General features: G+C 30.9%; 2 protein-coding genes across 3 annotated transcripts in view; one reads left to right on the top strand and one right to left on the bottom strand.

Annotated features, from left to right (window-relative positions):
- LOC122499272 (aquaporin-like) overlaps positions 1 to 22,365 on the top strand; it is a 240,862-nt gene that overhangs the window by 3,287 nt on the left and 215,210 nt on the right. The window contains exon 2 of the mRNA XM_043607525.1: positions 12,468 to 12,595. The gene's annotated coding sequence lies outside the window, so the exon portion shown is untranslated. The remainder of the gene's footprint in view (positions 1 to 12,467; positions 12,596 to 22,365) is intronic.
- Positions 1 to 22,365, bottom strand: part of LOC122499262 (ankyrin repeat domain-containing protein 50-like) — a 77,900-nt gene that overhangs the window by 2,499 nt on the left and 53,036 nt on the right. For both annotated transcript variants that reach the window (XM_043607502.1, XM_043607501.1), the window contains exons 4-14: positions 5,612 to 7,079; positions 4,967 to 5,401; positions 3,778 to 3,951; positions 3,224 to 3,394; positions 2,647 to 2,958; positions 1,875 to 2,196; positions 1,322 to 1,568; positions 1,056 to 1,239; positions 708 to 924; positions 353 to 544; positions 24 to 271 (exon numbers count right to left, since the gene is read on the bottom strand). In XM_043607502.1, coding sequence (XP_043463437.1) covers positions 24 to 271; positions 353 to 544; positions 708 to 924; positions 1,056 to 1,239; positions 1,322 to 1,568; positions 1,875 to 2,196; positions 2,647 to 2,958; positions 3,224 to 3,394; positions 3,778 to 3,951; positions 4,967 to 5,401; positions 5,612 to 6,799 — 3,690 coding nt within the window. In that variant the 5' untranslated portion in view covers positions 6,800 to 7,079. The remainder of the gene's footprint in view (positions 1 to 23; positions 272 to 352; positions 545 to 707; positions 925 to 1,055; positions 1,240 to 1,321; positions 1,569 to 1,874; positions 2,197 to 2,646; positions 2,959 to 3,223; positions 3,395 to 3,777; positions 3,952 to 4,966; positions 5,402 to 5,611; positions 7,080 to 22,365) is intronic.

Genomic DNA, 22,365 nt, shown 5'->3' on the forward strand with positions numbered 1-22,365 from the left:
TTCGGGTAGAAAAAGAGACGGACCTTTATCACTTGGTTAACCGTGGGATTTGGTCCGAATTTTCCCTGGTCGCTCTTCGTGCTTCCAGTCAAGTTACTGCTGGATTTACTGTTGCTAGAATTATTGCCCAAGGAAACGCAACTTCTTCTTTTTGTCGAATCGGGAGATTCTGCGGGACTGTATTGTGTCGAGAGGGGATTTAAAATGGCTGAAGAGGGTTTTGTCTCGGCTGTTGAATTCGATGTAACAGACGTTGCACTACTACTTCCACCTGGATTAAATAAATGCGATATTGAAATCTCCGACAAGATGATACATTTTTCAAATTTAAAAAGGAAAATATTGTATATACCTCCATTAATACCAGGCCTTAAAATTCGTTGATTCGCCGAATGTTCCTCAAGTAATCTGACAACCGTGTCGTGTCCACTTTTGGCAGCAACTTTTATTGCATTCCTGCCACAGTGATCGGAATGATTTGGATCGGCTCCGTGATTTAATAAAGCTCTCACGCAATGCTCGTGTCCCTCCTGTGCTGCTATTCCTGTTTACAATTTTTTTTATTATATTAATATTTTTGGATTATTATTTCTTAATATGCGACGCTCATAAATAGATAAACTTCAAAAGGACGCTAATATTGCAATATTAATTGTGAATATCACAATACTGTTTGATAATTAAAAAGAAGCTGAGTTGGATAATACCTAAAGCAGTCGCGCCTTGATTGCAAGTATGATCTGGAGTTGCACTACTTTCCAAAAGTAATCTGACGATTGCTGCATGTCCTTGCCAAGCGGCTGAATGAAGAGGTGTCCTATTTTCATTGTCACAAGCGTTAACACCAGCAGAGCCTTCGGTCAATAGAAGAGCCACCATTTCCACGTGGCCTTGCCAAGCGCTCACATGAAGTGGAGTTCTTCCCTGTAATAGTCAATCTCTTTAATAGACCATTCTTTAAACTATAAAGAAATTCTAATTTCCATTAGTTTCTAAAATTTAGTAAATTTCAAATTCTCCATTTTCTCTTGTAAAAAATGTGACGTAAATTCTACCTCTGAATCCCTACTTTCCACATCGGCCCGTGCATGCTCGAGTAAGAACCTAGCCATCGCCAATCTGTTTTCTAACGCGAGAATATATAGCGTACTCCTTCCATCGGCATCTTTAGCATTAATGTCGGCATTATGTGATAGCAGAACCTTGACTGTGTCGTAATGCCCCTCTAAAGCTGCTAGTCTGTTAAGAGAAAAAATTACAGACGTTAAACTTTATAAAGGAAATGTTTTATTTCGATATTTCGAGTTTACTGCGATTTTACCTCAACGCGGTCTTTCCGTCGTGCGCGTGCTGATCGATGGGCGCTCCGTGCTGTTCCAACAGTCTTTCCACTAAAGCCGTGTGTCCTTCTTGCGCAGCAAGCATGAGTGCACCCTTTCCATCGTTGTCCGCTTCATCTACCTTAGCCCCCGCCTCCAGCAGAGCGTCGCAAACGTCTACGTGACCTTCAAATGCAGCGTAATGCAGCGGCGTCCAACCAGAATTATCCCTGTGCTGCTCGTCCAAACCTAAAATTATCAAAACTTAGATAATGACAAATCTACACTACTTTAAATTCTCTCCACTTCTTCAAAGTTCAAAATTCACAAGAAAAAGCCGAAAAATAGAAAAAGAATAGTCAAATTTCTATCTCTTGGCAAAGTTGCAATCTCGGTGAATTTGTTTCGAGTTTTGCGAGAAATTGTGACAATTCTCGTACAATTGTGGTTTTACAAGAGAATCTTGATAAGAGAATGACCTAGTTTCGGGAAAAGTGGCATTTAAGTGTAACGTGGGTACAGTATGGAGATAATAGGGGAGGGAAAATGTAATACCTCTGTCAAGAAGCTGTTTGACGACATCGGTGCCACCTTGCGCGGCCGCCACGCTGAGAACAGTTCTGCCCTCGTTATCTATGCTGTCGACGTAGCAGCCCCAGAACAATAGAAGCGCAACAACGGATCCATGTCCCATACTCGCTGCGGCCCACAATGGAGTTCGTCCTGTAGCGTCGCAATGATCCACATCTGCCTCGTACTCCAACAGCAATTCGCAAACGTCTCTGTGACCCTCGAAAGCTGCCACCAATAACGGAGTCATTCCATCCTTGTCCTGATGGTCGACGGCCGCCCCTCGTTCCAACAGGATCGTAACCACCTAGAATTCAAAAAATAGTTAAAATTCCACTCCACGCTCTTGTGATATCGTTCAGAGAATTTCGGTCTCTAGAATTTTAAGCGAGCACACTCTTCTTAATGATGGCTTTGTATCAGAGCGCGTCCATTTGTCAGTTTTAGAGACACTAAATATTACTCCACTTCCCTAGAGGGTATTCCCTTCTTTCTTTATTTCGCAAAAATACTTCCAATTTATATTCTGATTTACTTAATGCAACTCATCACTTATTGTTAGAAATTAGAAGTTACTCATTTATAGAATTTTAACATTTCACTTTGAATTCTATTCTTTGGTTTGAAAACAGTTTCGAAAAATCCGCGAGAATTGTGAATCCTGAATTTTAAGTAGTGACTCTGAATGACAAATGTATGGGTGTGGGGAATAATAAAGTTTTTGATAAGCGTCTGAATTTGAAGGAAAGCGGCTTACTTTGGCGTATCCATGATTAGAGGGAACGCATAGAGCCGCGACGCTGAGTGCCGTTCTTCCATCGCTGTCGGCGTGATCGATTTTTGCTCCAAAGTCAAGAAGGTGTTCGACGATCTCGCTATGTCCCATATAAGCTGCTGCGATCAAAGCCGTTCTTCCTTCGTCGTCGGTTCTGTTAACGTCAGCTCCATGCTGTAAGAGTGCTTTGACAATATCTTCATGACCTCCCCAAGCTGCTGCTCTTAAAGCCGTACGTTGATCCCAATCTGCACAGTCAACTTTTGCCCCATGCTCCAAAAGCTGCTCAACAACCTAATGTTGAAAATATTTTATTATCTCGTTCTTGCCAAGTAAGCTAATTTATTTATTATTTCAGCAGAATTATAAATCTCTTTTTCTAAATTACTTGAGACAAAAAAAGAATTAAAAGTGTTGCGAGGCAACACTTTTGATTCTTTTATTGTCTTTGTGATTTAGTTTTAGATTCAAGAATGTTCTATTTATACGTTTCTTTCCTTTCTATTTTTCTTCGTCTTGCGAAAAATTTTCTTTCGTAATTCAAGAATAAAAGAAGTACCTGTGTGTGTCCACCCCAGGCGGCAGCCCTCAATGCCGTCCATCCATCACAATCTGCATGATCAGCAGAAGCTCCAGCTGCTAAAAGAACCCTTACAACATCCGAATAACCATGTCTCGCGGCTAGATTTAAAGGTGTTTGTCCATGTCGATCGGTAGCTTCCAACTTGGCCTATTTCAATATCAAATCAATTGCTCCAGTTAAACTTGCACGCAATTTTTCAAATTAATCCTATTCATACACTATTTCACAATCAGTACAAATAATTTTGGGATCTAAACTGAATTTGTGGCTTAAATTAATTTTGCGGTTTACTTTGATAGTATGATTTAAATTCTATGATTTTCATTAGTTTCATGACTTAAATTCCATGATTAGCATTAATTTTGTGACTTAAATTCCTTGATTAACATTAATTTTGTGATTTAAACTGATTTCAATCGTTCTGAAAATTGGTCTTTAATTAACGAATAGGTATTGAGAGAAGAAAATTTCTTCTTTCTTTTTTCGAAGCTTTAATCGAAATTCAGATAGGAAAAAGTATCATTCTTTACCTGAGGACATGCAGCCAGGGCCAATTCCATCAGCGATGCATTTCCATCAGCGGCGAGGGTATGTAAAACAGTTCGTCCACACGAATCTGCTTGATTGATGTCTCCACTTTCTCCGAGTAGTTCCGTCAAGGGTTCGCCAGGAGACTCGTCCATGGGGCTCACATCTTGTGAGACCTTTTTCCGAAACGAGAGAAAAAACGATTCTTATCTTATTTCTACTTCGTATCTCATGAAACGAAATTCTAATTCACACATCTTTCCATAATGGAACGAATACGAATAGTTTCTTGTTTAGAATCTAAATTTAGAAATCTGAATTTGTAAATCTGAATTTAAAAAAGAAATACTAATTTTGAGTTAGGAATATGAATCTAGAATTTAGCGTACGAATTAGTAGGAATAAATTGCAAGTAGAAATGAATAAGAATTAGTAGTATGAATTAGAAATAGGATTGAATTTGAAGTAGGAGTCTGAATTTAGAATTAGAAATTACACGAACTTAAAAATACGAATATCGATTTATTTAGAGAGACGTGGCAGAAATTTTTATAACCATCTCTCAAAAGAGACACTGTGTCTACTGAGCTTTCAGAGGCAATACATTTTCGATTGATTCTTTGTTTCTGCGAATTTGATAGATAGACTTCCACAATTTACAATCAACAGACTGTACATTGTTTGGCTAAACTAACTTTAATACATTATCTTATCATTGTGGGGAAGAATAATGTGTCAGGCAATTCGCGATGATTAATTCAGACCATCACAAGTTTGTAAAGTGAAAGCTTACGCAAATATGGTTAATACTCGGAGAAATAGCTCGAAATCTCAATGATAACTTTATGAATGACTTTGTCTCGAAACAGTACACAAGATTTTTCCCGCAACTCAAAATTAATTCGATTCATCTATTTCTGTTTCTTCTGAAATTTTAATACTTTTATAATTGACGTTTCTTTTGAAATTTGAATTTTCATCTAAAATTTGAATATACTGTTAATGTTTATCTAAATTTGTTTTCTCTTGATTGACGTGCATCTAGAAGTGTCCTAATTGATGTTCGATTAGGAACAATTATAACAGAACACTCACTCTACTCATTTTACCGTTATCGACAAAAATCCTGGTGGGAGGGGGGACAAGTAGGCTGAAGTTTAATAACGAAGTATTAATAATTAATATTAATACCTGACTAGAATCAACGACTTCTTTACTGGCTTCGTCCTCAACAGCTTTCTCGGAGGGTTTCGCTCCTGAATCAATTAAAAGTCTAAGTAGTTTGGTGTCTTGCCGGGGCCAAAGTATACAATCGGAGCTGTCGAGGTAGCATTCTTGAATTGGTGCACCGCTTCCAATCATCCAAAGAACTTGTAGGGTGTGAATATCCAGGGAGCAGTTGGCATTTCCAACTGAGGACATTGCACGTTGAAGATGTTGTCCCAGAACACAAATTTCATCAGCACTTAACTGACGTGCTCGTAAAGTGTAATAAACTGCGAGCATGGCATGACCTTCTGTTGCTGAGCAGAGATACTTTTGCGTGCAATGTTTCACGTCAAGAAGCCACTCGGCGAAACTATGATGGAACAGCATCAGTGCTCCAGCTCTTGAAACTGATATGACCTGAAAGAAGAATGACGTCGAATTATTTATAGTGCCTTCCTCCACTAGGTATATTTTCTTTCTGCAATCTTTTTCTTAAGATGCTTCTTTTATTTCGAATTTTTAAATTAACTTTATGATCTACTTTTTAATAATTCTTTTCTTCGGATATTAATTCTACTTTAAATAGCTGTAACCGTATATTGAATTATATTGAATAATATGACTCACCCTTCTGAGTAGGTGCAACCTTCGATTAAAGTCCTCCTGAGTAATACTGATGTTAGCGGTTTTAACACACTCGAAGAGTGTTTCCTGAGTGATTGGCAACTTGGCGGCCAGTATGACATTAAGCAAAGGTTGCACTTTGGCAAATTGCTTCCTACTAAACAGTCTTTGACATAACCACAAATAGAGTCCGTTTAAGGTACCCGGAATCTCTCTGACTTCCCGCAATACAATGAAATTCTCGGACACGCCGTCAAGGACCTTCTCCAAATATAGAAAACAGCCATTACTCTTAATGTGTAATTGATTCAGCATCTCGGCCGTGTCTCTCGATATATGCTGTCTGAGTGTGTCTTCCTGATCGAGTCTCGCCAGAATGTACTGCTGCACATCACGAACCACCTGGGACTTTCTCAAGTCGTCGAGGGATATCTTTCTAAATCCAGTGAACATTCTCGAAATAGTTTTGCTCTGCCTCCGGGCAGTGCAAACAAGAAGAAGCCACTGTGGAAATAAATGATGGTGATTCGCCAGGAGTTCGGCGATCGTTTTGCTGACGCCATCATTCTCCCTCCTCGAGTCCCGCGTTCCTGACTGGGGTGGACTTAGAACTTGACCTTCGTCTATTGAGTCGACGAGGAGGAAGAGGCAATTTTTCGGTGGTTCGACCTCGAGGAGGGGAAAGAGGAGTGCCTTCTTTAGAGCGTCGTCAGGGTCTCTGTCGACGACATCTGGTTGCAATGCCGCTTGTATTTCGGGATCTGTTCTTAATTTCTCGGCGTACGCCTCAACTACGGACTCTCTCCAGGATAGGGGAGTTGAAGATGTTGTTGTGGTGCTGTGAGTCGGTGAATTGGGTGAGGACAAGTGAATTCCCTCGGTGCTGGCTTGCAGAAGCTGTGCCACCATCGATCTGACGAACTGAGCTGGCGAGAGGGAGACGGCACTTCTCGCTTGACAGAAATGCCTGGCTAGTAGTCTTCTATTCAGGGACCTCTGATGCCGTCCACTTGCTCCTTGAGAGGGCCAAGCTAATTCGGCGCAGAGGGCAGTTTTCCCACTTCCTGGACCACCGACAATCAGGGCTCCACATGTTTTCGAAGCGGGCCTCTGCTCCAAACAGTGCGAGAGTTTCGTGAAGGCCCACTCTCTGCAGAAGAATCGCTTCTTCTCTATCACAGGTGCCGCCATTTTTTCTCCTCTTACTTTGTTTTTAAAGTAAAAATAGTCTTACTTTTTATAAGTAGAATCTTTTTTCTATTCTATTGACAGTTGTCAATCGTTGTGAAGTGTTAGGCGATAACGATAATGCTGTTAAATATTGCTTCTTTTCGAAGCAACGATTTTACGAACCGTTAGCAAAGATATGTCGATCGGAGCCCCGGGGGGCTCTGCAACTTCCTCGGCCTCCATTCAGGCCTTTCATCTCCTTGTTGCGGCCAACCTGTGAGATTCGTTCCCTGGATGCATCCTGGAAAAAGAAAGATGAACGCCGGGTTAGTATGGCCGCATTTCCTTGGGGAGGTAATTGTGTTTGTAGTGCAAAGGGGAAAATGGTACATTTTTCCTAAGCAGTCCACTAGGATAAGAAACTAGCCGTTCAAATTTCCTTTTGAAAATTTTCCAAAGTAGAGAAAAGCAAATTTATGAACAAAAATGTATTTTATATTATTTATTTATATTCCATTAGTTTTCTATTACTAATAATATTTGCACGGATCAGAAAAGTCAGGGTGTAAAAAATTAAAAATATTTGATTTCCGAAAATTCATTTCTAAGATTTGGTACTTTAATATTGTTATCAATTTCGCGTTCTTGACAAAAATTTAAAAATGAAAAAAACATAAAAGAGGAATTTTTTGTGCATATTGCATTCTATTCTTCGTCTGTGCCGTGGACGCGCTTAACGAATCCGTTAAAAACTTGAAACGGAGATTTTTAGAATTCCTTTTATCTCAGAAGCTTTTATAATGAGAGATTTTTAAATATAGAGGGATCATCGTGAAATCTTACGGGACTAAAGGATTACGAGTAGATAATGTCCCAGTGTGTTATCTCCAAAGCATCTCCCTTATTAGTGCAACTGGTTTATCATTATATTCTCGCGTTCGCGTAATGATTCTCGTAATTTCTCCTTCTCCACCTCCATGCAGTCGTAGACAATTATTATTACTTCCATTTGATTCGCACGTGCGAAATACTCTTGAATTATTCCCAGACTGAATAGAAAACTTTCATATTATTCATATTATTCTTGTATAGAAAATTCAATAATTGTATATATGAGTAGATTTCATTCTTTTTTTCAATTAATTAAATTTCTGAAACACTTTTTTTTTCTATGTAAAAAAAAGTAATTTGATACCCCTACAATAATAAATAAAAATACGAAGAATTTATTTTAATGATTTTAAGAAAATTAAGTTACGTCATTCTGTACGATTGAGATGAATCAGATTGGTAGAATAATCACAACCTACATCACTAATTTCACTTGCCTGAAGTCATAAAGTTGGTGATTAATATTCGCGGAAATAATAACACTTTACATGGCAGCACCGTTTGGATTTGTATAAATAGAGATTCTTTTTAAAAAAAAAATGTTTATAACTAGCGTTGATCATGAAAGACAAATTATTGCTACACTTATTTCTATGTTTCTTAATTACTTTGATGTGAAAACGGTTCTTTTGCAATTTGTTCCCGCAAACGATATTTATAAATTAAAACTTAATTCCAGAATTCCTCAAATAGTTTCCATTTTTTTATAACTCTCAGAGAAAAGAAATTTATTTTATTCAAATAGATTTACTTTTCTATTAATAACTTAGCGTTAAAGAAAACTTTTGGGGTTTTAAAAACTTTGAAGTTTTTGCTTCAGCAATTAGTTAACAATAAAAGTAGAAAATAATGAACTATTTTGAACTAATTTCTTTAGTTTTAGATTCACATAAATTGTATGTATGAAAAAAGAATTAGATTTCGATAAGAGAAAATAAGAAAATAGAGACAATAGAAACTACGAATCGTAATTGCAGTTCGATCGATAATAATCATTAATTATATTAGTAATTAGCGTTTAGTTAATATCGAGACAGTTATCAGTTTCAAGCATGATTTACTAGTATAATAATTATCACTCGTGCCTGTGAATTATGTCATAGTATAAAGATAATATTAATTTTATCTTTAATTCTGTTATTCGGTTATTGAACTTATTTATCGGAAAGGAGTAAATTTAGAGAAAAGAGAAACAATAATCAAAATGTCAATTTTTAATTTATAGAAAATTCATAGCAAATCCTAATTGCAAAGCTATAGGGAAATGTGAAAGTGCTATTACACGTATATAGAAAATACACAGACGAATAGTAATTATCGTAAAAACAGGCGCATTTCTACTTGGTTTTTTCCTCTTGCGAATTAAGGTCGTTGTCGCGACCAATTAAAGCAATTTGTTAGTAATTATATGAAATCGCGCAAGTCTTCAACATGCCCTAATAGTTTGTGGAAATAATTTTTTTTCTCCCCCTTGATTTTTATTGTGCTATTTATTTTATTCCTCGGGTTTTAAAGTAATAAACCAATTAAGAGTGACTTAGAGAGTAAGGTTGAAGCGTTAGGTAAGAGATCACAGAGAGGGACTTTCTTCCTAGTCATCGTCAGTCGTTTGGAAGGGAAGATCGGATCGATTGACAGTAGAAGAGAGAGAAAGAGAGAGAGAGACGAATAGATAGACCAAGGAGGTCAAACTGTGAAGTTCGTGACTGTAAAGGAGATTCATCAGAGATCGGTGAGGCAAGCAAGTTTCTTCGCGATATAGTATAGGAAATAACTAGGCGAAATGATAGGAGAATATGAGCCAGTCGTCCTTAAATGAAAGCGGTTTCTCTAACAATAGTATCTCAAATTTCTCGTTTAAATTAGGTCTTATTCGTTTTCATCATCTTCTTCCTCTTTTCTTCCCCTTCCTCCATTTCCCTATTCCACTTGCTGGAAATTCATTTTATCTTTGGAATACTTCGATATTGTCGTAAAATGAAAAATAACTAAGTGCTTTTCCCTATAACAAATTATTAAATAGTAAATTCATTTAACAGTGAAATTAACTTTGTTCTATTAATTTAGAAAATAAATTGAAGAGGGGATTCAAGTTTAATTTTTTAAGTCCGATTTTCCGCAGATTGAATCATTTTTTCAGTTCGTTAGTTTTTCGACGTTCCACTCTCGACGCGATGGCGAGTCGTAAAAGGGTCAGTCTAATTGTGATTCATTTAGTTACTACCACTGATAAATTTTCCAAAAAGTATAAAAGCGATACAAAGGATATAAAAGTATACACAAAGGATTGAATTTTCGTTTTTATAATTTATTTTATATGATATTTAATTTCATTTTGAATATCAATTTCATGTACAGTTCACGTTTTTTTTTAAATTCTCTACGTTCGAAATTTTTTCCCCCCTCAAAAACAAGCACACGCTACAACCACTGGCATTTTTATGTCATAAAAATTGAAACTTTGATTCGGCATTGTAAAATAATTTAAATTGTATAATAATTTAAATAATTTAAATTGAAAATCAAGAAGAGTATTTTCGTTGAGTCGCGTAGAGAAATAAATTCCTGCTTTTTGTCTTTGTTGAAGAAGGGGGTTTTCGGCAAGAAGCAGTAAAGTTTCTTGAGGGGGAGAAACAACGTTCTTGGAAAGTCAGAGATGCTCCTGGCAATAGTTCATTAATCACTGTAATGCAGACGCATTCACTGTTCTTGATGTGCGACAGCTTCAGTTCATGTTAAAATGCAACTGTCAAGACATCAAATTCTATATGGTATGGTTGAACTAAAAAACAGACGTCAAATATTTACATAAACTAGCACAAGAATGCTTTGGCTTTTACACACAACATTTTCGTTCGCGACAATGTCCATAGAATTTCCAAACAGACCGTACTTTACATCCATCAACTGACACTTTGTTTTGGGATCAAAAATTATTTTTGAACTTTATTTTCCATAACTGTCTCTTTGTGTGAATCAGTCAGAATTTTAGACATAATTTTATTTAATTATCTGTTTTCAATCTATTAAAATTTTTATAAATTATTTCGTAGGAAACTACTACTATTCCAGAGGATGTTCACAATCCAAACTTATCATTCGAAAAGAAAAGGAAATTTAAAAGTATCTGGCGCCCAAAATCTAGATTTTTATAAACTATCTCAGATGGTTTATAATTTGAACTCACGTATCATTCGAAAAGAAAAGGAAATTTAAAAGTATCTGGCGCCCAAAATCTAGATTTTTATAAACTATCTCAGATGGTTTATAATCTGAACTCACGTATCATTCGAAAAGAAAAGGAAATTTAAAAGTATCTGGCGCCCAAAATCTAGATTTTTATAAACTATCTCAGATGGTTTATAATCTGAACTCACGTATCATTCAAAAAGAAAAGGAATTTAAAAGTAGGCGCCCATTGTCTAGATTTCTATATAGCATTTCAATAAGAAAACAGAATTTAGAAACATACATTTTTACTTCTTAACGCAAAACTATTCTAGTATTTATATTTAAAGAAATGAATTTCGTTCATTCCAGAGCAAAATTGTGCATTTTTCTAACAGTCGAATAGAAATTTATTTTATTAAAATAAAAATTTTCTTTAAAGCCCCCAAAAAGCTTTGTTAAGAATCTCTTTATTAGAAACTTTAATACAAAAGAAGTAAGAAGTTAAGTTTTTTCAATTAAAAAAATATTAAAGAAACAAAGGAATTGAAATTGAGTGTATCACAATAACTTCCACTTGTAAAATTCTTTGTTTAATTAAATAAGAAATCGTTCGCGTTCACGAGACTAAAATTGATATTGCGCGCGGAGAAAATTATGATGTCTATACACCGATTGAAACAATTAAGAGTTTATAAAAGAACCTCTTTAGCTTGTCCGATGAACAAAGTGTCAAAGGCAGGTATAGGACGGTTGTCGTCATTTTCCAATTACTAACTTCAATTTCTTTGGCCTTTGTCAGTATTGAAGGGCGATTTAAATTTAAATAGCGACAAAAAAGAGAAAGATAGAAAAGCGGGAGAAAAAAGTCACAGAAGTATGTTGTAAAAATTATTAAACTAAATAATAGTAAAAGTAAACAAGAGTAAAGTAAATCGAGTTTCAAATAGCATAAATTATTCAAGATCAAGTATGAGGTTTGTATTTTTAAAATACCTTTCCAGAGTATTTTCTTCTTGAAATTAGTCTACTTTTACAAATTAGATTGAAAGTTGTTTTCAAAAAGAATATTTTTTGTGTAAATTTCATGAACAAGTTTTGTATTTGAGATTGAAGATTATTTTTAGAAGAAAAGTGTATTGGGGGATCATTTTGAAAGTTGATTTGAAGAAATTGTAGTGTATATAAAAATATACATTGAATCCAAGTTAATGTCAGCGTCATAATGTTTTCTCTGGCATGGGTTTTGTTTTGTAGTGTTGCGTCTTAAGTCAGGAGTAAATTGCTCGTATCGCTATTAACCCCTGTATGACCTTCCATAACTCGAGGGTGGCATTCCACATGCCTGTAAATTTTTATTGTTGCCTCTACACTCAGTAATTGTAACATTGTGCTAATAGGTAATAACAACTGATGGAAGAACCTCCCCCCGGTAAAATGAGTTTTCTACTTTTTGAAATTTTAAAAATTGAATTTTGATAACTAACAGTTTTTTAGTGGATCAGCTTGAACGGATTTATTATCAAAAATACAGTATAACAAAGTTTTGACAATATTTATTTGTATAGTTTTTTGAAAATTGTAAAAAACTGTCTTTGTAATTGAAGCTTCATCTATTTTGCTATTCTAGGTCAAACAAGGCGAGACTTTGAGTGTTACGTGAGTGAACCGAATCTGTACTCTGATATTCCTGTGCGAAGTTTGCCTATACAGAGGATGATATACAGGATTTCGATACCATTCATATTGGAAAATTATGTAAGTCTTTTTTTCCATTTAAATTTATCAAACGTATTTTTCCGATTTTGTAGTGTTTATTTTGTCGCCACTTGTATAAAAATTAAAAATTATCTAATTTCTAAAAGTATCTTTCGAGATTTAAAAGTATAAATTTAGACAGGTCCATAAGCATACATAAATTTTTATTACTTGGCTTCATATCTTTATGCCAATAATAATAAAAGTAGGATTGTGCCGAATAGCACTTGCGGTCTTTTATTATCAATAAAACGTCCGGGAAAAAGAGTAAGAAAAAAAAAATCGAAGAAGATAAACTTGATTTGAGTGTTATAACGGAAAATGCCGGGAGTAAATAAAATTATAGATTTTTTTAATGATAGTCGTTGGGTGCTAATATTATAATAATAAGTTAGAAGCTAAGACTCGAAATGTTTTTATTGCAAAAAAAAGAAGAGGAAGGTGGTGCGATCAAGAACCTCATAAGATAAATGCATTAACTTGCAGCCTCACGGTATACTCATTAGTGAAGATCTCTCTATTACTGCAAGTAAATTCAATTACGATATAATTATATTCGTGATTAAATCGACAAAATTTTGTTGATTAAATCACTGATTGACTCTAATTTCCCCTCCCCCAGTGTCGTTAAGGTTAGGACCGCGACACTTCATTCGTTTTATTGATTTTCAAATATAGTGTTTCTCTTCCGTAAAAAGGGAATATTTTATTCTAGCACTTTGTGTTTTATAATATTTCACTCGGAATGGGGAGGTTTTTCACTCGGAATGGAATTTTTAATAGCCACTTTTTATAATTTATTTTATTAAGTACCAATTCAATTTCTTTAAAGTGGAGAGAATACTGTTTGGCATATGCATGTCTTTTTAGTCTCTCGGGCTCTAGCACCGTAACCTATATGGCTCTTTCTGGAGCATCCAACTGCAGTAAAATTTTATATAATCAGAGCAGTGGATTTAAAAAGTATAAAAATTTAATTTTTTCGAAATTAACTAGTTGAGTAAGTTTGGATTTATTTTAATTAATATAACTGTTAGTTAGTAATGAAAACATTCTTTAAATCTTAGTTTGTAAAAATGAGTTGTTTAATTTGATTTTTTTTAAAATCATTAAAATAAAAATATTTTTTCATAGAAATTAAGATTTTCAAAAATTTTAAATTCAATGACATGTAAGATTTATTGTTATAAAACATGAAGATGTCGATTATTCCGAGTCCTCGACTCGGAATGATCGATATCTTTATGTTTTATAATAAATTAAACCTGTTACTATACTGTAACTTCTTCAAAAATTATTTTCATTATTTCGATTATTCATTTCTAGACTTCTCAACTAAAATTCTTCTTTAAGTCAATTTTTTAAAATAATTTTTGAAAAAGTTCTTTGTGAATATTCGAATTCTTCTGTTTACAATTTAATTTTAAGAAATTGATTTAAATTTTTAAAAAAAAATTAATTTTACAGAATTCTTAAATTAAAAGTATGAAAAGTTTAGATTTTCAAAGATTTTAATTTGAAACCTTTTGAAAATTCAATTATTTCTAAAAATCTAAGCTATAATGCTTTCAGTATTCAATTATTATAAATTATTATCTAAAATTTTAATTGAAATTAATTTTTAAATCAATATTTATTAGAAAATTATACGAGAATTCAATTATTTAAAAATTTATTAATAAAGTTCTTTTTGAGAATTCAATTTTGAGAAACATTCAATTACTTAATAAATTATTTATTTTTTGTATTTAAATAATTGAAATTAAAATTTAAAAAAAAATTGATTTGAAAATGAAGTTCAGTTAAAATTTTAGATAATAATTGAATTTTGAAAAATGGTTTCAAATTGAAATCATTGAAAATTTAAATTTTTTATACTTTTAACTGACAATTATGTAGAATTGATTTTTTTAAAAAAGTTTAATTTAATTTTTTTTAAAAATTATTTCAAGTTTTTTTTTCTAAATATGTAATTGAAGAATTTTTCTAATTTCCGAATAATTGAAATTTCGTAAAATTGAATTGTAAACAAATTGATTTGAAAATTCTCAAAGAACTTTTGGAAAAATTATTAAAAATAATTGATAATTGATTTCTTTCAAAAAATTTTAATAAAATTTTTAAAAATAATACCATTTTCGAAAAATTTTACCTAAAATTGTAATAAAAAAAATTGAAATCCTATATGAAAAATTTTATTATTTAGGAAAATAATTGAATTCTTGAAACGGATTTTCATTACATTTCTTTTCAATAATTGAAATTCTGTGAAGAATTTTATTATTTATGAAAATAATTGAATTCTTGCAACGAATTTTTATTACATTTTTTAAAAATAATTGAAATTCTCTGAAGAATTTTATTATTTAGGTAAATAATTGAAATTCTGCCAAGAATTTTATTAAAATTTTGGAAAATAATTAAATTTCTGAGAAAAATTTTATTGTTTATAATGATAATTGAAATTTTGACGAAAATTTTTGTAATTGAAATTCTTCCAAAAATTTTGTTTTATTATTTATAATAATTGAAATTTTGAGGAGAATTTTTGTAAATTTTTCAAAATAATTGAATTTCTGCGAAAAATTATATTACTTTTGAAAATAATTGTATTCTTGAGACGAATTTTATTAAAATTTTATTTATTTTTAAATAATTGAATTATATTGTGAAATTTTTTTGAAATACTGGAAATTGAAAATAATTGAATTTTGACAAAATTTATTAAAATAATTTTGAAAAAAAATTGAATTATTGTTAAAAGGAATTTTATTAAAATTTTTAAAAATAATTTAATTCTTTGAAGAAATTTAATTAAAAATGTATTGAAAATATAGGCAAAAGTTTTTAAAATAATTGAATTTCTTTGATAATTTTTAATAACATTTTTAATAATAATTACATTTTTCGAGGAATTTCGTTATAAAATTGTATTGAAAATAATTGAAAGTCAGCGATGAGTTTCATTATATTTATGAAAATAATTGAATCCCTGTAAAAAATGTTATTATTTATGAAAATAATTTGTAAATAATTGAATTCCTGGTAAATTTTTATTATTTATGAAAATAATTAAATGTTTGAGTAGAATTTTATTAAAATATTTTTTAACTAATTGAATTCTTTTGGTAATTTTTATTAAAGTAGTAGATATTAAAAATCATTAAATTGAGAAAAGTTTTAGAAATAATTAAAATTTTTGAAAATAATTAAAATTTTGCCAATTGTTTTAAAAACCTTGAAAAATCCCGTTTTTTAATCCTAAAAGAATTGGAATAATAGATGATAGTAAAGCTTGCTGCAAGATTACTTGCCATCTGTTTGAAGTTTTAGTAAAAATTAGAATTACTTCAGGGTTAAAATATTTGTCTAAAAATATATTTTATACCAATGTGAATTATTGATTATTGATATTTTTGTTCCCTGCTTTTATTGCTGGTACTTTCGATTAGTGCGGTAATTTCCAGAGTTGATGATGTATAGAATAATTCGAATCAATGGTTTATATAATTTAAATTCATGTCAGTTGCATACAATCATTGGAAATTGCTATTGTTGGTGGTTGAATATTGTTCTTTTTCTAAAAATAAATGTGGTATGGATGAGGAGAATGCATAAATAAAAGTCTTTAAGTGGCTATTTGCCAGAGTTGTTAAAAGTTTAGAGTGTCGCGAATGGCGCGCATTTTGAGTGTGCTGCAATGTCGAGGATTATGGAAAAGTTCATTTGGGTTAGGTTAGTGTTGTTCTCGTTCTTTTTTTTTGACACAACCTTTCAATCTATCGATAGAGGATGAATTTTTCGAATTATATATTATTGCATCAGTGGTGAGCAGGAGAATCAGAGCGTTTCATGGGATTATTATATAGACGGCGATAAAGTCGAAAGGTCGCGCACGTGTCTTCTCGTGAAAGGAGTTGTAATCCACACCGATGTGATGTTTCTAACAACCATAAGTATGATTGCTGTACACCAGGCGTTATAAGGATAAAATAGAGTTACGAAATCGGAAATACAGGAATAGATTTTTTTTTATTTCGCTGTGTATATACTTGGCGACCTTAAAAGCTCCGTCGATCAATTTTAGAGAAAAAAAAATGTATAATTATTGAAAGTGTGGTGGAAAATTGCAAATTGCTGGAAAGCCTTTGATGGAAAGTACTATGAATTTTCATTCATTTTTATTCTGATTCCGTTGAACCTCGACAACGAAATTCAGAGAAATAATTCGGAATTTAAATTATTCGAATTCAATCAAATTTTTTTTATTTATAAGTAGGTCCAAATGTTCCAAATTTACGGTTTTACATATTTTCTGTGAGACTTGCAAATTCATAACGCGGATAAAAATAGTTTTCATTAACATTTGATTTATTCGTTTTCAATTTCATTTCTTCGGAGAAAAACTATTAGAGCTGAAAAGAAACGTAATAATGTGGTTCTTTGAATTTAATTACAAAAATGACGTGCGGACAAGGACTTTCGAAAGGTCAGTTTTACGTTGCTTTGACCCCGAACATTTGTCGGATGGGATATTTTAGGATTTATCAAGGCTTCTATGTAGAAGAGTAGAATAAATTTTTTCTATTCGTAAAAATTTCCTTTTACGCCTTTTTTTCTTTTTTAACTACTTTTTAACTTTTTAAGTTTTTAAATCAAAAATGAATGTGAAAGAATTGGTGCAATTTAATTCCGGACTAATGATAAATTTGTCTCGTGTCAAGATGTTTTAAAACCACTCAAGTTTAAAGATTAGTTTTAGTCCCCAGCGACCGGTTTAACATAACCACGGCTTATGCTTTACACAAATATGTATATATAGGAGAGGTGAACGGGGATTGTACTACTCTTAACAGCGAATGCTGGTAATATTCGAGATAAATGCAAATTTGACAGGATTCGGTGGAGTGAACCCAGTGTACGCATATATTGGTCATTCTGTTCAATTATTCACATTCAGAATCATAGCATTGTTCGATGCACTTTATGTGCTTTGTCCCTGTTATCAGGTCAGGTGTAAGTAACATTCGAACCAATTGACAGTGGCAATCAATAATCTTACGTTTCTATTGGCGAAATCACTCCTCTCATCAAATTACATCATCCTCTATGCTGAAATAGTAAAAATTCAGATGATGATGACTCAAGGATCGAGATTTTTTTTTCTGCTTTTCGTTGAAGGAAAGCCTCGTTACTTTTTGAAGGGAGATTTTTATAACATTTTTTCTCCCTCTGAGAAGAGTGGAGATATAAGAGGGAAGTTTTATATTAAAGCAATAAAGAGTGAAAGCCTCGGGACTTGCCCTATAATATATTTCGCTCCTGTAAGAGACCAAGATAGCCTGCAGGTAACAGGTGTCAAACGAATTCTCTGCTTTCTGTTACATTGCCAGTGAAACTTTTCACCAGCATCTCAAAAATTCTAAGGAAAATTCTCCCTTGTGACGTAAAACATTGGAATATGCGCGATTTTTCTTTATTTCCACTTGTGAAGTTCAGAAGTCATTTCTTTTATTGACTAGCGTATACTAGCGTATACTTTTCCATTGTGTTTTTGATTTTTCCTTCCTTTTTATGACTCTCAGGATACTTTTCCTATATTGAGATCGTATATCTCTTTTTCTTATTCTATTTCCCCTTTTTTACATGACAGTTATGCGTTTCTTTTTTGTATTCCATACATTAGGAAGAAAACTATTTTCGATAATATTTTACTTTTTTTTTCAATGGTAAAAATAATAAATAATACTTGAATGTTTTAATTTTTCTAATTGCACTCGATCCTCACTCCCATTGACAGTAATTAACCAAGTGTTTCATTGACTCAGTCAAGTGAATGACTCATCATCACCAGTCATTAATTATCATTAATTAAAAGTCATATTCCACACAAGTACTTTTTTCGACCCCAAGATTTCTATATTTCTGAATTTCAAAAAAGTGTAAGTTTTAAAACCTTTTAAAAATTCAAAAAAGTGTTTTAAAACCTTTCAAAAATTCAAAAATTCAAAAATTCTTTTAGAATTCTCCTCCTTTTTAAATTCCGAAAAAATAAAATTGCGATGCTACAGTATATGCAATTTAATATATTTGATGATTCGAAATATAGAAGTAATAACAATAGAATAAAATATGAATGGAAACAAAAAAAGTTAAAAGTAGAACAAAGGTTTATCTGAAATTTTATAATATTTTACAAACGAAAGGTATATATATGTTATAAAAGTACAATAGAAAAAGGATGAATAAAGGCGCGCGCCGTGTTTTTTTTACGTTTGAGTGAAAAAATTCTTTATCAGTTTAAAGATTAATGCATTAGAAGAAAAGATCCTTTTACGTGCGCCTTGGAAGAAAAATGTTTTTGTCCTTTATATAGACAAAGAACAAAGTCTTTGATGACCGCAGTGATGTTCTCTTCCCCCAAAGTAATAATGAAAAGCTTCAAAGCCCTTCCTAGAGCTTATTTTTTCAGAAGATTGAGTGACTCGTAAGACGTTGATGCAAAGAAATTAAAATTATTTTTCAAAATAATTCTCGAGCCAGAAGGTTTTCTTCTTTTATCATTTTTAGAAATTTTCAATTCTCATTTATTGAATTTTCATGCAAAAATAAAATTTTGTTCTTTGCATTAAAATTCTATTGTTTGGATCAAAGATTTTGTTTGCATTAAAATTCTATTTTTTGGATGAAAGATTTTTTTTGCATTAAAATTCTATTTTTTGGATGAAAGATTTTGTTTGCATTAAAGTTCTATTATTTGGATCAAAGATTTTGTTTGCATTAAAATTCTATTGTTTGGATCAAAGCTTTTATTTGCATTAAAATTCTTTTTTTTTGCATCAAAATTTTGTTTGCATTTAAATTTTATTTTTATGTTTGCTTGTACATTGAATTAAATATGAATGCTGGATTTTCTCTAAAGCAAATATAATTTAAAAAAAAAAATTTGCAAGTTTAATGCTGATTATTTGAAACAAGGATTTCTCTGGTGGAAAAATAAAAAATCGTTTCACATTATTAAACATTCATCAATCAGTACCGACAAGCTATTTTAGAGTTAACTAAATTTTCTCTTATTAGAAATTCTGTTTTATTCAGAGTTAGCGAATTGGAGCGAATTTATTCTCTAACAAACCATTTTTTTTTCTATGAAATTTACAATTTAAATCTCGCGGCGCGCACACAAAAATACAAGTTTCTCGAGCAGATCTTGATGAGTTTTTACCAGATATAAAAAAAATTTTGCATTTCTTCAGTTTCACTATTCACACCTGCACAACTATATGTATATACATAACGGTAGAATTTATATTGTTTAGGTTCTGTATCTCGAATCAAAAACAATGGGGAGTCATAAATATCTTTTGCAGTAAGAGAACTAATGGGAATAATAGACCTAATGCTTTTAACATGGTACCGCATGTAAAGGTTCGGCTTTAATGATAGTAAAATCAGGATTAGCTGGTATGTCAATGATCCGTGTTCGTTTGTTTACTAATGATCTCTAGAGTAGCACTATGACATTCTATAAGTGGTGTAAATTTATAAAAATGGTTCTGGAATTTTTAGATTAATTTTTTAACTGGTTTAGTGTCCTTTACTGTAAAGGAAAGGACAATTTTTTTTTACTGTAAAAGATGTCTCAATTTCAGATAAAACAAATTGGCGTTTACTTTATTTGAAACGTATTTAAAAGTAATAAATTTCTTTTTCCTAAATTGCTGGGTTCGTAAATAAGATCTTTAATGGAATAGAAGTAATGCAGATTTAGCAGATTTACATTTAACGATATGTCGAAAGCCTTACCACGGCTTCGATAAATCATAACTCGATACTAGATCATAAATTCAAATATAACGATTTTACGCTTGTTTTTACTAAAGTACGATATTAATTAAAGAAATAAAAACATTATAACAATTTCGATTAGATGTTAATCTATTCATTCCGGAAGGTTCAGTTTGTTTGCCTTATTCTCATGACCTAAATCAACTTTGCATAAGTAATTTTACAATTTATGATCCGGGCCACATTGTTTACATCGGGAATAAAATGTAATATTAATACAGTTTTCGTTTACAAACACAAAATGAATTTTAATTATTAAAAAAGAGGTAAAAAGGTAAAAAAAAAGTAATTTTTATATTGAAAAAAAGAGATTACAAAAATAATCAGGCTTGCCACAGGTCAGGGAATTCAGGGAAAAGTCAGGAATTTTTATTAAAAGTACTGGAAAAAATTAAATGTTTAGAATTTATAAGAAAATTCTTTGTGTCTTTTTGTTTGTCTCATAAACTATGAAATTACCACGATTTCTAAAAAAAAACCTTCAATTTTTTATATTTCTGACAATAATTTATTTCAAATAACTTAATTCTATTGAAGAACTGAAATAAAGTTATTACTTATATAAATCATTTAATGAAGTATTTTTTTGAAAAATTTTAATTTCAATTCTATTGAAATTAGTTTCAATTTTAAAAACTTTAACGCAATTCTTTGAAAGAATTCAACTAACTTAATAAATATTAAAATTATTTCCAAAAATTCAATTATTTTTATAAATCACAATATATTCATAATAAGAATTCAATTATTTTTAAAATTAATAAAATTCTTTCCAGAAATTCAATTATTTTCAAAAATTTTCATAAAATTCATCGTAAAATTCAATTACTTTCATAAATAACAATATACATCACAAGAATTCAATTATTTTCAAAAGTAATAAAATTCAATTATTATCACAAATTTTTCTTTATTCAATAATTTTTATATCTATTATTTTAATAAAATTGCATAAAATTTTTAGAAAAAAAAATCAATTGTTTGAAACTTTCTTATAAAATTTTTCGCAATAAATTGAATTATTTTCATAAATAATAAAACTCATTGCAGAATTTAAATTATTTCTAATACAATTTTAATCGAATTCCTCGAAAAATGTAATTATTCTTAAAAATTTTGTTAAAATTTATCAAAGAAATTCAACTATTTGAAAAATCTTTGCCTATTTTTTCAATACATTTTTAATTCAATTTCTTCAAAGAATTAAAGTATTTTAAAAAATTTTAAAGAAATTCAAAACCATCCTTTGAATTATGTTCAAAAATTTACAAAAATTCTTGTCAAAATTTCAATTATCTTTATAAATAATAAAATTTTTCTTCGAAATTCAATTATTTTCAAAAATTTTAATAAAATTCTTGGCAGAATTTCAATTATTTTTAATACAATTTTCATCGAGTTTCTCGAAAAATGGAATTATGATTAAAAATTTTATTAAAACTTGTCAAGAAAATTTTATTATTTCAAATAAAATTTTCATAATATTTATTGTAAACAATAAAATTTTTTTCTAAAATTCAATTATTTTTAAAAATTTTAATAAAATTCTTGGCAGAATTTCAATTATTTTTAGTACAATCTTCATTAAATTTTTTGAAAATTGAAATTATTCTGAAAAATTTAATTAAAATTTGTCAAGAGAATTATTTAAAAATTTGTTGATAAAATTCATTATGAAAATTCAATTTTAAGAAAAATTCAATTATTTAATAAAATATTAATTTTTTTAGTTAAATAATTGAATTCTCTTAGAATTTTCTAATAAATATTTATTTAATAATGAATTTCAAATTAAATTTTTTGAAAATTTGAACTTTTCATACTTTTAATTAAAAATTCTGTAGAATTAATTTTTTTCAAAAAGTTCAATGGATTTTTTTTTATTTATTTGAAGTTTTTAATTTCCAATATATTTAATTGAA

This window comes from Leptopilina heterotoma, unplaced genomic scaffold, assembly GCF_015476425.1.
Source record: "Leptopilina heterotoma isolate Lh14 unplaced genomic scaffold, ASM1547642v1 Lhet_166, whole genome shotgun sequence".
NCBI lineage: Eukaryota > Metazoa > Arthropoda > Insecta > Hymenoptera > Figitidae > Leptopilina > Leptopilina heterotoma.